Raw genomic sequence first — 16,254 nt, forward strand, 5'->3', positions numbered from 1 at the left:
AAACTGTGCATATACTGCTCCTGGCTAAGGACTCCTGAGCAATTTCCAATTTGACATGGTTTTCTGTATGAATTAGCGCACGTCTAACCAATTGTTGGAGTTCATTTCTCTTAGTGTGCACAGTCCCTTTGTGTTCTCTGAAGAAATGTGTCCTGAATAATAATTGGATCTATTGTGACTGCAGTAGGCCTTTAGGAGAAATACATCAAACCCAAACATGGAGCGTTTTCTGTGTGAGCTGTCATTGTCTGACTGGGAGATAAATCCACCAGAAATGAGACAGACTCAGGAGACAAAGATGACATAAAAATTCCATACGTCCACGTGACTTATCAGCCTGCAGTGGCTGGTATTTGCTATCTCTGTCTTGAGGGCGGCTGCCCCGTCGTGCTCCTTGCTGGTGGAACCCAGCTCAGCCGGTCAGACCAGCATGGGCCTCATTCCTGCCTGAATGAGAGACTTGTATGAACCAAGCCCAAAAACACTATATAAAGAGCTCTTAACTCTGCAGTCACTCAGTCTGGACTGGGATGACACCGAGGAAACACCACCGCAAGAACCTTCACCAGGTAAGCACTCTTACATGAAGCAGTTAGTAGTTTCTTCTGTAACATGTAGGGTCTGAAATCTGCTGCAGTGACACAACACACGGTTTCAGGAAACTAACTCTAGCTGCTGTCTTTTTTTTCTTTCACTAGTGGACTCAACAGTTTGAAGGACAGACTTTTCCCTGAAGAAGCGTGAGGTCCCTCTGATTAAGTGGTTCTCAACAGTTCAACAGTTCTTTGAGAAAATTGTGAAATGTTTAGGACCACTTGACCAGTCAGACAAATGCTGCCAGCTTGGGAAAATGCTGCCTTTGAATGGATCTTTAATGAGGACTACGTCTCTCAAGGCCTGACTTTTTTTTTTTTTTTTTTTAGTGATTTTTAGAACAACTGTGATTTCCTTTTGCTTCTCAGTTTCCTTAATGCCGCCCTCTGTCTTTCACTCTCACTGTGCCCCCTTGTGTTTCCACGCCAACTGCAGTCCAGGAGCTGTGGGGGGCTGTAAAAATCATCAGGCTTCAGTAATTTTCATTCTGCTGGCACACATGCAAATTTTTTAACAGCTCTGCTGCTGCAGTAACAGCCGTCTTTTTGCTGCTTTACTGTTGCCACTATTCAGAGGTACTGATTAAAACAAGTCAATAAAGAATCATTTGTCTCTGTTGAGTCCGTGTGGGATGATGGGCCGAGAGTCTGTGGGGAGGGTCGATCTCCAGAGTACTGAAACTCACTGCTGCTGTGGTAAATATGTCACAGTGTCCTCTGTCACCTCGTTTCCAGGACTAGAGAAGGATAATGCCTATTTTTTTGGCCAATGTAGGTAATCAGATGTGAACAGTGGTGGAAGAAGTACTTTTTTTTACTCAAGAAAAAGTAGAAATACCACACTGTGAAAATACTCCACTACAAGTAATTAACTTTAAGCACTGTACAGAAAATGGTCAATGTTTTACTATTATATATGATATTTTTGGATTAATATTACTGCTGCAATAATGTGTATATTGCATTTTACTGCTGACATTTAAGGTTGCTCTAATTTTAACTTATTTAAATGCTGTTGGGTAGTTTCATTTACAGCAATGCATCATATTCCATCAGACCATCATATGTTTGCAGCGTGGCTGTCCTGTGAGAACCACTTATCTCTGAAAAGTCAACTTTTCAGGGTGATAGAAAAACAGCCCTGTTTTCAGCTTTGTGCATTTTTCAGCGGATTCAAGAGAGGTTTTAAAGAGTTTATTTCACTTGAAAAGTATAAGAATTTTCTCAACACATAAAGGAACATTTCATCAGACTCTCTCAAATTCAAAGTCACCAAATTTAGAGATAAACTGTTTTCACTGGACAGGAGGCAGCAGTGGAGGAAGTATTCAGATCTTTTTTTGAGTTTTAGATATTGATAAATTAGTGTTTGTTTTGCAGCCGGTAACAGTTTACGTTATACACAACTCGGAAGCTTGTGAATTTCAGCGAGGGATCAATTAAGTTTTATCTGTATCCACAATATACTTCATAATTTTTAAGTTGATTATACTTGCATTGATGATCTGAATCAAAGTAACTAGTAAGTAACTAGTAACTAATGTAAAATAAATGCAGTGGAGTAAAAAGTCTAAAGCAGCAAGAACTGAAATACTCAAGTAAACAAGCACCTCACAACAGTGGCGTAAGGTAGTGACAATGGGCCCCAGTGCACGCTATTATGAGGGGCCCTATTATGCCCTAGTTACAAGTTATGAAGCACACACACACACACACACATAGTTTTAGGTGTATATATATATTTTAGCAACAGTGTGTTTCACTGCTGCTTTTACGTTACATCCACTTGCAGATACTTGATATTGGACACATTATCATACATATTACTGTATTCCAGGTGGCAGTCGGGCCCCTCAACCCCATGGGCCCCAGTGCAATCGCACTAGCTGCACTGTCTATATTTACGCCCCTGCCTCACAATAATTCTTAGGTGCAGTACATGAGTAAATCTATTTAGTTACATTCCACACAGACACAGACAAAGAAGGTATGGGAAAATTGTAATCTGAAAATAAATATAGTTACTATAGCTGTCAGACAGATTTAGTGCAGTAAAAGTACAATATATGTTTCTCAAGTAAAGTAAAAGTACCTCCAATTTGTACATAAGTGCAGTACTTCAGAAAAAGTACATACCATAGTTATATTCCATCGCTGGATAAGAGTCACCTATTTCTGCTTTTAACCTTTAACTTTCCTAGACTTTTGTTCTCTGTTACACTGATTAAACCACTTTTTAATCCAAATGTAGACTCAGTCAGACTGTAAATGCCTTCATTAAATTCCAAACACACACACCTCTGCATTCAGATCTTTTATTTTCAGGACTAGTTGATGGGAAAACTAGACCTCAAGACTCAAAATCTGACACCAGAAAATCCAAATGCCTTTTCCCAAGGTATAGGCTACTTTATACTACATAAATGATTCATGAAAGCACTGTGCACCGATTATTCCCCCCTCTCCTTTTAGACAGCCCCTTCTCCTCTTCTCTTTGATCTCCTCCATGCGCCAAGAACTATCAATATTTGCTAAACGTTTCTCACAAAGCCTGTCCGTTCACCGGGAGGAGCTGCAGAGGTCTCACAGGCGAGGGGATAAGACATAAGAGAAGCTTTAATGAGATGCCCACAGCGATTCCCCCTGTGCGTAATGCGCAAGGGCAGCAGCAGATGTAGCAGCACAGGCAGTCCCAGGGGGATCCTGTCCCCGGAATTTCATCAGCGGCCGAGGAAGACCCAGACCTCCTCCGGTGGGGAGGGCTAGGTGACGGACGTGGTAAATCATCTTTACTATGGATTGTAATTATCGGTCTGCTGACAACCAACCCCCCCCCCCCCCCCCCCCCCCTCACAAAAAGTGTGTCTCCTGTGTGTGAGTGAGATGAGGGGGTGATGAGTCGCGTGGATTGTTTGGTGTTTGTGGGATCAAAAATAATTTATTCATGCCTAGATTATTTATTATTCACCCCCTCTGCTCAGCTGTCAAAGCATCATTGTAATGTGAGAGTCTATAATTCTTTTAATCATCTCTGACCTGCTGACAAATACAAACTTGTAAAAGCACCCACAAACTTTTCTCTCTGTCACACTGACCCTTAGAAACAGTCAAGTACATAAATAAAAGTTTAGATAAAACTTTTTTTGACATCCATCTGGACTCAGCCTTTGAACCAACAGATACCCAAAGTGACAGGAGACCAGGGGCCAGTTATGATCATTATTATCATTCTAATATCTTTCCTAAGAGGCAAAGCAAATCACAGGTGTGGGCAGGGGCATTCCTAGAATCTGAGGACATTTGGAGCCTAGCCCAGACCTCTTTTGTGTGGGGGGAATAATAATATCCCTGGTACCTTTTATGTTTGTATGCACTCTACCACCTTATTTACATTTTAAAAATCCCAGTGTGAATCAGTTTATTTTCAGTGTGAATTACAAAGTGGTTGGCAGGCCATCCGCCACCCTATTGCGGGCCAGATTTGGCCCACGGGCTGCAAGTTAAGCGTCACTGGGCTAAATCCAGGCTATCAAATGATTAAAGGGAAAACCCACTCTAAATACATCTTCCCTGAAGCTATTGCTACTGTGTCATTTCAGTTGAAGCGACTCTCCACCCATGGACGGATTATGACACAATGGGTTCCTGGGTTTGCAGATGAAAAAGGCCCCCCACACCCACCCTGGCAGGGAGGGTACAACATACAGTTGTTTCTCCCCACAGAGTAGAAGGGTCCATGTTACACAGAGTACTGGAAGTCTAAACAGAGGGGATAGAAACAGTCACTCATGATGGGGTTTGTTTTCTTGTAACATCTTCACAGTGAATATTTAAGCTTTTTAGGACTTTTTGGGCTCTTTTACTGATATGGTGACTAAGCCCTTTGACAAGTAATGCAAAGTTAATAACAACAACTTCACGCAGAGACTCTGGCTTAGGGGCCACCTGGGCCTGGGCCAGGCAGACCTGTTCAGTAACGCACCTATGACTCCACCTACTGAATTTCACCCGTCAAGATCAGCTTACTGGTATAATTAAGCTTCTGACAGTCAACCTATGAAAACAGTTGTATGTTTTCTGCAGCTTTGGAAGCAGCTTTGTAATCCAAATGATGTCATGGTGATATCATTATCTAACCAATACATTTTTTAACAGAAAGCTGATGTTACAAACTGAGGGCATGGAGTTTGAAATATCCTTCTGAGACCCGAGCTATCCGGGATCAGTGGGCCTTGAAAAGTATAAAAATCTAAACATTGTCAACAATTAAATCCCAGTGTCCTCAAATGAGACAATAATTAAGTCCCAATGTCTTCAAACGAGTACTCCCTAATTAACAGTGTCTTATCTTGTTACTGTTGCTAAAATTAGTTAAATTTGTTGCCATATCAAACTACAAGCAGTATTAATCATAAATAAACAAGTTACAACCATTAATTGTGATCAGGTTTTGGACCTTGTCCACTTTTGTGTCAGGATCAACCGCAGACTGACTTGGCAGAGATGGCTACCATCTTGTTTTTACATGGATTAGTGTGTTGTGCTCTTACAACCATGCACTAGATGGCACAAAAAGTGTCCATGAACAAGGACAACAGATTTAAATTAAGGAGAATGAAGTTTAAGGTTAAGTAAACCCAAAATGTGATGTCCTAATATGAGGACACAGGGTCTCAGGAGGATATGTGGGCATTTACTGAGCAGGGATGGTGTAGTGCATTATGGGAAATGTATGATCCAGTGCTTTTGGAGCTGGACCCACTAGGAACTAAAGGTCAGGATATCTCGGCCTTGATTTTGACCTTTTTTTTTTTTTTTTAAATCTCTCTCTCTTTGGAATTCTCCAGCAAAATTAGAGTACAATACGAAAACACAGAATATCCCTTTAATCCAACAACACTGAACTACACACAGAGTCATACAGTTTTTGTTTGAATGTCACTATCAGAATGAGTCTTATTTGAATGCAGTTTCCAGCTGTGAATCAGAAAACATGCCCATATCTCAGTATAATCACCACAAGTGCTGCTGTCATACTGTCTCACTGCTTTCACTGTGGCGCAGCTCCATGTGGATGACATCATCACTACAGTCTGTCTCTCTGCTGTGTAGCTCCCAGAGAAACTGCTTCAAATCCACACGATTAAAACCTGAGCTGACAGACTGCTCTGTGGATTCCACTTTAGATAGTTTCCCCATTAAAAGCACAGACACTTACATTTTCTTTAATACTGCACAGTCAGCCTAATTACATCCACACAGCCACACACCACTGGCCTCAGCTATTAAATCTGTGGCATAACTAGCCTCAGCCGGCCAGAAATGGTGAAAGCTATTCATTGAATATTGATTGGCAGTCACATATTGTAGACATCAGATGCATTATTTATCATCAATAGCTACAAGTACCTTAAATGAGTAAGCTGGATGCTCAGAGGTCACACAAGAGTTTGATTCAGTGTAAGCTGATTATATCAAAGCCCGTTTTGACTGATTAGATTTTTATATAGCCTGCAATAAAGTATATTAGAATCAATCAAAATCAAATCAGATCTAATTTAAAAATATATATATACCTCCAGTTGGTCTTTATCATCATAGTAAGTAAGAAATCTCTCCTATTTGTGAAAAATGATGCTATAAAGCAACACTATGACCCTACTGTGCAGTATCCTGTTATAAGAGAAAGGAATACCATAAAGCAAGCTGTGATGAGGTCATTACCTCACACTGTAAGTCCCTACATGAATATTATCAGAATATTATAGGGAATCTGTCGTTAGGGGTTATGGCCAGTGTTTTACATCTTCGTGTGGGGGCTACCAACGACGCACCAACAAATTGGGTGGAAGGGCAGGTCATCACTGTCTGACAGAAGGGACTGAGAGAAAGAGAGAGATAGGGTGAGTGAGTGAGTGAGGAGGAGAAGAGGGGAGTGAGAGATAGAGAGAGGGGGGCTGGAGAACAGAGCGCAGCACATGCACAAGGTGCTGCTCCGCTCTCAGACCTGCAGCGCTCAGAGATCAGGCATGACCAGCCTCGGGATGGCTTCAAAAAGTGCTTGACTGGATGTGAATCATTTTGCACGCCGGATGGATTGTACTGCTTTGTTGTCTTTTCGGACCACTGGAAATCTGAGAGGTGATTTTACGCACACGTGTACGCAGCGCTCACCGTGAGTCACTGGATGTCCGGATTAAAAAACCTTGTGGATCTTTTTGGAGGGTACGAGAGAAATGAATTAGATGGATATACGAGTCAAATAGGTTTCCCGAGTGGAGGAGTGGGATTTTTTCTAGGCTACGCATGGCTTTGCCAAACTCATCGGGGTCTCCCGGAGCTGGGAAGCCCAACCCCAGCGTCATAGACCTGGGGACAATCTTCGTTGACTCCGACATCATATTTGGATTTACAAGTCACCTGCTAAAGAGGAAAACAAAGGTAAGAGTATCCTAAAGGGATGACTGAAACACAGATGACAAAAAATGATGATCTCATGCTCGGGTACATGTTATAAAATAAATATGAAACAGTGAAGAGATGGACAACTGATGTGCGTCTGACGGCTCCTGCCCAGTACTCAGGACCTTGAGCAGCACCTCGCAGCATCCTTAGTCCCCTCTATCGCTCCCAAAACTCCATCCTTGCATCTCACTTATCATCAGAAGGTCTTATCAAACATTTTTACTAAATTGTGCTGCAAATAAAAGTGTATTTGCCAGGGCTGAACTTTGTCCTTTGAAATTGTTGCTCGGCGCAAAGCGCATAGCCAAAAGGTTTGACAGAAATTGGGTAATCAAATTAGAAACTGCTGTCAATGAACACCCAGCTGATATAAACATGCCTGTGGTTGATGACTTATTGGACTGTGAATATTAATAATGACTGATCATGATCTTAGTTTTCTATTTCCTAACATACATCTTTGCGCGTCGTTCAGACAATCCTTCTGTAGCCTCAAGAAATGTGCAACTCCACATGAAAATGGCTTCAAATGACAATGGGAATGTATTTATATACATGTTAATATATTTTGTGTACTTTATACTTTTCAATTTACCCCTTTACATTGTCTGGAGTTGCACAGCCTGAAGACAAAAGATGGTGTGTTTCCCTAAATAGGTCGTTTGAGGGCAGAAAAAAAAGAGAAACCATCTCAGCGCATGTGGCTACTGTCGCTTACATCACCCGCATGAAATATTAAAAGTTTACCAATTAAATATTTAACCTCAGTACCTCCACCCTTCCAGTTTTGAGAGGTGCTGTTCTGTATTTTTGCCAGAGGATGGCGCCAGACACCAACAGCATACAGAGCCTGTGCGGCACCTGGGAGGAGAGGCAACAGTTCCTGAAACTGAGCAGCTCCACACTGCTGAAACAGAAATGATCTGTTATGTACTACTCTCTTAAAGGTGGTCTGATAGACCAGTTCATCAACGTTTAACTGGTTGTGATATAAGAACCGTGACTGTTTACTCACCGTCAATGTATCCACCTTTTATTGTGGGGAAATGTGCATAATGGGGAAATTACGCCAATGAAGAATATGGAAATGATGTCAGTTTTATGATCCTTTCGGAGGGGATGTACATTCATAAGCTTTCTAAGAATAGTAGTAGGCTACTTGTTGCCCTTGATCATGAGGAGAGGTACCCACCGTTTAACCCCTTGAGGCCTGGTATACACTCCTTATTAGTACCCACAGAATTTGACTTCAAAGTCACATAGAGATCCAAAAGTTTCCAAAGATGCAAGGGCATTGGTGTCATTGCAACACTGGGGTGACACATGTATTTTCCTGCATGATCACACTTTGGAGATCAAGGTAGTGATGTGCTCCAGGACTGTCTTTATGACATAAAACTCAAGAAAAAATGCAGTTGCTCTTCATTCATTTTCTGTAACCACTTATCCTGTTAGGGGTCTTGGAGGGGCTGGAGCCTATCCCAGCTGACATTGGGCGAGAGGCAGGTACACCCTGGATAGGTCACCAGACTATCACAGGGCTGACACATAGAGACAGACAACCATTCATGTTCACATTCACACCTACAGGCAATTTAGAGTCACCAGCTAACCTAACCTGCATGTCTTTGGACTGTGGGAGGAAGCTGGATGACCCATTTCATGTTTTTATAGGTAGGGACAAATGCGCATGTTCTAAATTTGGAGGGGGACGTGCCGCCTGTTTTTTCCCCGAAATCTACACCCATGCAAAGATACCTAACATGTGGGGAAATTGTGTATAAAATGATGCTTAAGACATCTACAATATTTCTGTCATGGAGTGATGAAACCATAAAATCATGCAGTCTGCAGTTTGAATGCTTCTCTCAGTGTGAGCACCATATGGCTCCAATGAAGAGCAGGGAACAGAGCATGTACAGTGTGTGGTATTGTTAGACAGTGTGGAATAAGATGATTTTCCCAGCCTCAGAGCAAGAAGAAATGAGGCGGAGGGTGTGTTTTATGGGGTTAAATTAGTAGGCTAATATATCATCGTTCACCACACAGACAATTCAAAGTGGTCTATGGATTACTAACAGCTCTGAGGAGTCTTACAGTCCCCCCATCCCTCCCCTCCCATCCAACCCTGCGCAGGAAAAGTTTTCCTCAGCCCTCCCATTCCAGGAGTAACACCGCCTCCTGCGCACCGCTCAGTGCCCTCCTGTCCCAAAACTACTCCGCTGCAAACTTATCGTACACACTCACCAGTTGCCTCCGATCAGCAGTCACTGGTCCAGTACAATCTGACAGATGACTGGTAACCCTCAGTCAGGTCTTCAGTCTAGCCTATGGCTCTGCCCCGCGTCTCTCAGCGGCAAAACCTTTGAGTTGAAGACGTTCACCTGAAGGTGTAACCGTGATCTGGGAGAATGAGCTCATTTGGGGGCAGCTCAGATCCTGATGGAGGGGACCCAAACAACCGCATGTTCACTGTAAGTGTCTCACTGCACATCATTAAGTGTATAAAGCAGGATTTCCACCGAACATAAAAGCAGCACAACTTGCATCTCATTGGGACAGGTGCTCTGTATTCAAACGGGTCGTCAAGGTACAAACAAACAGTTTCACTCCCACACGCTCCAGCGCACTGGAGGTGTGACCTTTTTTATTCCTGCAATCGAAGTTAATTAAACTTTTCTCCCCTCATGCTGAAGGTGGAGGGATGTCCGAGTGGAGACTCTCCGGTGACCCCCAGGAAAAGACTTCACTCTGCGGAGGACGCGCGGTGCAGTAGCCGGCCTCCCCCTGAGGGCGCCGGCTCCGTTTCCATCCCCGAGTCGGAGGAGAAGGGAGGCTTTTGCCAGCAATGTCAAAAGAAAGTCACAGAGCTGAAGAAGCAGGCGCTTGCCCTGGCAGACCAAAACTCACTTAAGGTTGGTTTAATATCTTTCTTCCCACACTCTTATAGGTCAATTTAATTTTCAAATTCAAACTGTTTTGCAAATATTTACACCTTAATAGTTTGCAATACTGACTCCTCCTGAGCTGCAAAGTTATTTCACAGTTTTCTTGTTAAATAAAAGTCAAAATAGGTTCAAAAAGTCCACTTGAGCTAATTAAACTCACTGTTTACTCACTGCAAACGCAGCTTTGGCAGCAGCCTCTCACTCTGAGCTGCTGTCACCTTTCTGTAGCACTACTGATGTCTTTTGGCCTCTCCTGCCCATCTGCACCTGCTCTTAAGGCTGGTATCTATGGACAATGAAATCCGACCCTCTCTGTGGTTTATAATTGTACCAAGAAGGCTCTCACCATCCACTTGTAAAGTTGTTTATTGCATGCTTGACTTCAAATGCTGGCCTTGGATGTGAAAATGGAAGCTTTTGAGCCTTTGAAAGTGGCCCATTGTTTGGCTAAACAATGCTTATCTCTTTATTTTGCTGTTGGGTGTGGGGGGTCGGTGGGGTTGAAAATGAGCGAGCGGCTCACGTTGGAGACTGAGGAGGAAGTTAAGTCCCAGTCGACCTTCGCTGTGCATTGAAAGTGTTCCTGTATGGCTGCTCCCACAATTCCCACCGCTGTTAAATATAGGCCCAGAGACTGCTGTTGTTGCGACGGGCCGGGTTTGCCCTCGGGTCGGTTCTCCCTTTGTTGTCCTGTTTTAGAGAGAGAGAGAGTCCAAAAGTTGGATTGGATTACAGCTCTTCAAGGTTCACCCCAAATCCCACTGCGCCTGATGCTCATGCGGGAGCAGGTAGACAAGGGACAAGGGGGCATTTTTGAAGCACCTGGGCTCTCTGTTTGAGACATCTGCATGTGTGGTCTAATCTTTGTTCTGAGCATATCAGATCTATGTTCAGGTATCAGGTAAGTCCACCCTGTAAACACATTAAGCCTACCCCTGACTGCCATTATCTGCCATGGGAACTGACCTCCCCTTTTTAGTGTGGGACCCTCCAGCAGTGCTTTGTGGCCTTCACCAGGTGCTCTGTGTTGTAGAAAGAGATGGGGGCAGCCCCTTTCCCCCCTAGTTTGCACTTGTTGATGGCTAAATGGGGCCTTAATTTTGGGGTAGCAAACAGTGATGGCAGGGTACTTTTATTGTACCGTGGTTATGGTATGGAGGGATAATAAACCCATTGTCTTTGTGAGTTTGAGCTGCCCACCTGTTGGGCCTCATAGGATGGATGCGGTTATGGATGATCGCTTCCAAATTGCTTCCTCCATGAAGGGAAGAAGGTCAATAGGGCGACTCAGGTGGCCTCTTGGTGTGTCTGGGATACCTGCTAGGGTTCGGCCAGTGTTGTGTCTGCAGCTGTCATGGGAAAAAAAACGAGAGCAGAGACTGTTTACCCGAGGTCGCACTCCCCCTCCCTCCCCATCCGCCTGCCGTCCCGTTTTTTTGCGAAGAGGAAGTCGGCTTGGTCCCCAGACATCCCTCTCCCCCTCACCCTGCCTGCAGACTTATTGTTTGAATACAGTATAGTAGCGAGTGGATAAAAATTCAAGGAAGAGTGTTTGGGTAGAGTGAATGTGCTTTTCTGCATGAAAACTACTAGAGGGAAAGTTCCCTGTTCACACACACACACACACTGAAGCCTCCCAGACAGCTTTTGTGTTTTCCTGTTTGGGTCTAGAGGAACCTGCTTACACTATGTCCTGCAAATATAGGGAAGTAAAGCTCCTTTCTCTCCTCATTGTAGCCCAGAGGTGAATGGGTGAACAATGTCAACGACACTGTAAAAGTTTTGCGCAGAAACCACTTGGCTAGCTTTTGAAAAGTCAGGATGACAAATTATTTCTTTATGCGTCCACATCCACTGGCAGCAATTAAAAATTTCTGTGCTTCCTGCCTCTGAGTGCCTGCTACGTTTAAAGAGCAACAGCACACATGGTCTTGTGTTTGACAACTTCTTGAAACTATTTAAACTGCGCATGCAACTGCATTGCCCTCTCATACACTTAATTTGCAATGATTTTCTAATTATAAATATTTTATGACATTGTGTTGAAGGCCTCAACCCCAAATTAACTTTGCTGGAATTATGTCCTTGAGCTACCAACCTTAAGTCTCAGCTGTCTTGGCACATTTTATGTTATTCAGACAGCAGATGATTAAAAAAAAATGCCTGGGAAAAAATGCCCTTTGCTAAAAGGACGGGCAGAAAGAGCAGAGACACTGACAACCGCCAGACTGGATCTAATCAAGGGAATTCACCTACTTAATTTGCATAATTAAAACCTACAGTAAGGATTAACTTCAGTGGTGAATAGCAGACAGTCTGGATTCAATAATTGCAGACGGTGTTTATTGTGGCTGGACACGGTGGCTAGATGAGGTATGATATGAAAAACGACGATCACATAAACCTCAGCTTCAAAGAAGCCAATTAGCTTCTTACTGTAATCAGAGGCTCTGGATTAGATCCAGGCTCTGCTCATAAATGCTAGCTGCTTTTTGTAAGTCTCTGACCTGACAAGGGTACTTCACATTTAGCTGTGGTGCTGATTAAATGACAGGAAAGTGTTTTTTTTATGCCAATCTCATGAGGAAGTTAAGACAGCGTCATTGTCAACAATAGGTGATAAAGTTTGTGTAGAGCCAGTAGCCTGGAGACCTGTAAGGAGTATGATTCCTCACCCGTGGCCAGGCTGGAGCAGCTCAAGCCCCTCAGTCACAGTTTGGACAGAAGCTCTGTCACTTGATATCTGTTTTTTGAAAAGGCTGACCTTAATTGTATTCGCTGATCCCTGAGAAAGATGACATTCAGGGAGAGTTGGAGCCAAAAAGACTGTCAAGTCAAGTCAGTTTATTTATGTAGCACAGTTTAAAAACAGCCGGCTTTGTACAGAAAAAAGGAAGAAGTACTGAAAATTTCCACACAACACAAAGGCAATGACAAAATGCATACTGACATATCTGAAAGTCACAGAAAGCCAGAGAAATCAAGTGGGTTTTAAGCTGCATTTAAAACATTTGATGGTGGGAGATGATTAAACACGTAAAGGGAGGCAGTTCCACAACTTCGGCCAAAAAAAAGGTATGCTCACTTTTATGCCTGCAATGACTCTCTGGGATGGAAAGCAGCAACTTATCAGATGACCCCAGTGTTCTAGTAGGACAGTAATGATGTTAAAGGTCATGAGATGTGCTGGAGCTAGCCCGCTCAAAGCTTTAAAAGTGAAAAGTAAAACACTGTAGTCAACTTTAAACTTTAAAGGAAACACCTGCAGTTGCCTTGTTCTGTCCAAAGTACCTTGAAAGCTCAGCAGGTAGCAAACTATATCTTATTTGTATAATTAAAAAATGACATATTGCGATGTTACAATGATCTATTTCTTGGTCAGGTGCAGTCACTTCCTGGATTAACACTGCAGCTTGCAAGGCTAGCTGTTTCCCCATGTGTTCCAGTCCTTATGCTAAGCTAAGCTAAACAGCTGCTGGCTGTAGTTTCATATTTATTGCCAGACATCAAGCTTCTCATCTAACTCTATGCAAGAAAGTGAATATGCACATTTACCAAAATGTCAAACTACTCTTTCAGGATTTAAGCTGAGCATACTAAGTGCTTGTTGCCCTCAAAGGCCATAATGTCTGAATTTTTACCGATAAAACTAAAGGTTGGAACATGGAAATATATTAAGTCTTTTTCTTTTTTAAGCCAGAGTTCCAGAGCGGACACACTGGGGTTTGGTATGTTGCAGAGACTGCAGGTCAGTGATAAAGTCAGCAGTGTTAATACCCGCTCATAAATACTGAGGCCTATGAATATACAAGCAGTCTTGGACCTTGTGAGCTCCACAAGTATGCTGACTGATTAACAGAGAACGTCCTGCAGGGCTGTGAGGGCTTGAACAGTTGGATTAGGTTGAGCTGTCGGAGGTTGAGGTCAGTTGCAGCCAGGCTTTACCTTTCCGATGACCTTTGCCCTCTGGATGTAGGCAAACTGCATTCACTATGGAGATGAAGGTGTAATGAAGTTAAATCTTGGTGACAGAGAATGAACCAACCGCCTGTTAATCATGAATACTGTGCTCTGCTGATGTATGCACAATGTGTCCAAGTCTATTATGGATGGTGTGTACGAGTGTGACTGTGAATAGCTGCAGGAATTAATTTGTACCATGAGGCCTTTTGCCAGATTTTTCATGTTGAATTCATAAATTATGGGACTCGCATTTATGGGAATCGCATTTGGATTCATGTTTGATTTGTTTCTGCTTTGTTCCTCATTTGACCCTTGATCCACTTTACGTGCAGAGTTATTAGTGAATCCATGTCAATGTAACGAGTCACGTTTTGTTTCCCGAAGCACTGAAGAAAGGAAATTAATCATCTACGCTGTGCAAAAAATATTTCCCAGCCAAAAAGTCAGGGACATTTTATGATCTGTGTTTGTTTGACTTTGTGTGAGGTAAACACTTAATCCCACACAGCCATGTGTGTGTGTTGCATGCCATTTTCTATTGCATTCTGTGCCTGTTTGCCCACTCATGGATTTGTATAGCTGTCAAAGGAGAAATGGGACAGAGTGTTCAGTTGCTATGGCCAAGGAGCCTGCAGCAAAATTGCTTTGTTGATAATGTTACTGTACATAGATGAGTGTGTCTTTACAAGGTAGTGTAAAAGAAATAGTTCATGAGACAGAGAAGAAGTGGGTGCTGGTGAATGGGTGCCTACCTGGCTACTGTTTCTCAGGCGACTCCATGGGGGGAGTGTTACCTCTCCTCTGTTGACTGACCTCTGACCTTTCCGTCAGTTCTCCCATTCTTTATGGTGGTTTAGGGTTTCAGGGGGCCGACCTGGGCTGGAACAGTTGTACACTGCCAGGTTCGCTGCAGGAGGGCAGATGACAAGACAGAGTGACTGGCAGACGGATGGAGAAAAAAGACTGTGAAAAAAACCCTCCGGTTGTGAAACTTGAGCTAACGTCGAGTTAAAACAGAGCATGACCATATTATTCTATTCACCTCTAAGCACCTGAGCCCCTGGGGCTCTCTGTGATGTGTGTGTTGTGTGCCTGTGTGCCTGCTCAGCAGTGCATGCACTCCAGAGAGCTGGGGAGGAGATGAGAGAGGAGACAGGAGAATAGAGGAGACTCTCTGGGCTGAGCTGTCCCCTCGCTTCATCCCTGCATGCAGTGTGACTTCTGCTTTATGGCATGTGGCTGTATTAAACTGCAGAGCAATAATCTGGTGTCAAGTGGTGCAGACACCACAGACATCAGTCATGGCGCTACCGTGCTGCACTGTATCTGTGAGCCTCAGCAGTATGCAGCTGCTCACTGCCACTTTACCTCAAGTCTCCACAGCTTCATTCACTCTTTCAGCTGTCACACACCTCTTCATGTCACACATTTGCATGCATTGTGTTTGCTTCTTTTGTGCCTACTGTCAGGGCTGGGTATTGAACCAAAATGTGTCTGTAGCACTAAGTGTTGAAAACTGTGAGGTACTGAAACCTGGCATCAAATGTCTGGCTGGAGTCATAATATTAATAACTTATTCTTTCATTAGACAGTTAAGTATTTAAGTCAAAGGTTTGCCAGGCTGTATTTTTACATTTAAAATTAAACATTAGAGAATTTTGACATCTTTTGTTTAAGATCCACTGTGTAGGATTTAGGGGCATCTATAGGCAGTTTAGTTTATGATCACCTGAAAGTAAGAACCATTGTATTTTTGTTACCTGACCACACTGACTGACAAAGAGAAAAACAAAGACTTAAAGACTCTCGATCAACTGAGGGGGTCTCCGACTGATGATTCAAAGCTTTTAGGGGGACAGCCTTACTGTTACATGCCACTAAATCCCACACACTGGACCTCTGAGTGAAATAAAAGGCTTTTGTAGAAAAACTTGGTTGTACTTCTCAAAGTAGAGTCAAAAATCATTTAGTAGAGCATGAAACTAACATATCTGTTGTCAGTAGTATTAAGAGTTTTCAAACACTAAGAGGCTGTGCTTACTGTACAGTAAGGTGTTACATACAGTACAGTGGATACAGTGGCATAGAACAAAGGGCTCTTTTTGGTTCAAATAACGCAGGGAATTTAATTGTCCTCAAAGAAAATTCTTTCATCTCCTTTATTTTCCAGCCTTTCTCTCCACCTGGAAGCTGCAGCTGCCGTGCTTTAAATGTAGACAGTGGAACAACTCCGTCAGTAGTAGTTAAGGGAGTGTAAAGAGTTTCTCATTCACTTTCCTACTTCC

The 16,254-nt window shown here is 43.1% G+C and overlaps 1 protein-coding gene and 1 long non-coding RNA gene across 2 annotated transcripts in view; both read left to right on the forward strand.

The window, feature by feature from the left end:
- Positions 1-534: 534 nt before the first annotated feature.
- On the forward strand, positions 535-1,206 carry LOC144467086 (uncharacterized). Its single transcript, XR_013493453.1, has 2 exons — positions 535-569; positions 699-1,206. It is a non-coding gene; the product is annotated as an uncharacterized LOC144467086 (long non-coding RNA).
- Positions 1,207-9,324: 8,118 nt separating this feature from the next.
- Positions 9,325-16,254, forward strand: part of kif26ab (kinesin family member 26Ab) — a 77,796-nt gene continuing 70,866 nt past the window's right edge. The window contains exons 1-2 of the mRNA XM_033642847.2: positions 9,325-9,532; positions 9,755-9,973. Of these exons, the coding sequence (XP_033498738.1) occupies positions 9,470-9,532; positions 9,755-9,973 (282 nt within the window). The 5' untranslated portion in view covers positions 9,325-9,469. The remainder of the gene's footprint in view (positions 9,533-9,754; positions 9,974-16,254) is intronic.

The sequence above is a fragment of the Epinephelus lanceolatus genome, chromosome 15 (assembly GCF_041903045.1).
Source record: "Epinephelus lanceolatus isolate andai-2023 chromosome 15, ASM4190304v1, whole genome shotgun sequence".
In the NCBI taxonomy this organism is placed as follows: domain Eukaryota; kingdom Metazoa; phylum Chordata; class Actinopteri; order Perciformes; family Serranidae; genus Epinephelus; species Epinephelus lanceolatus.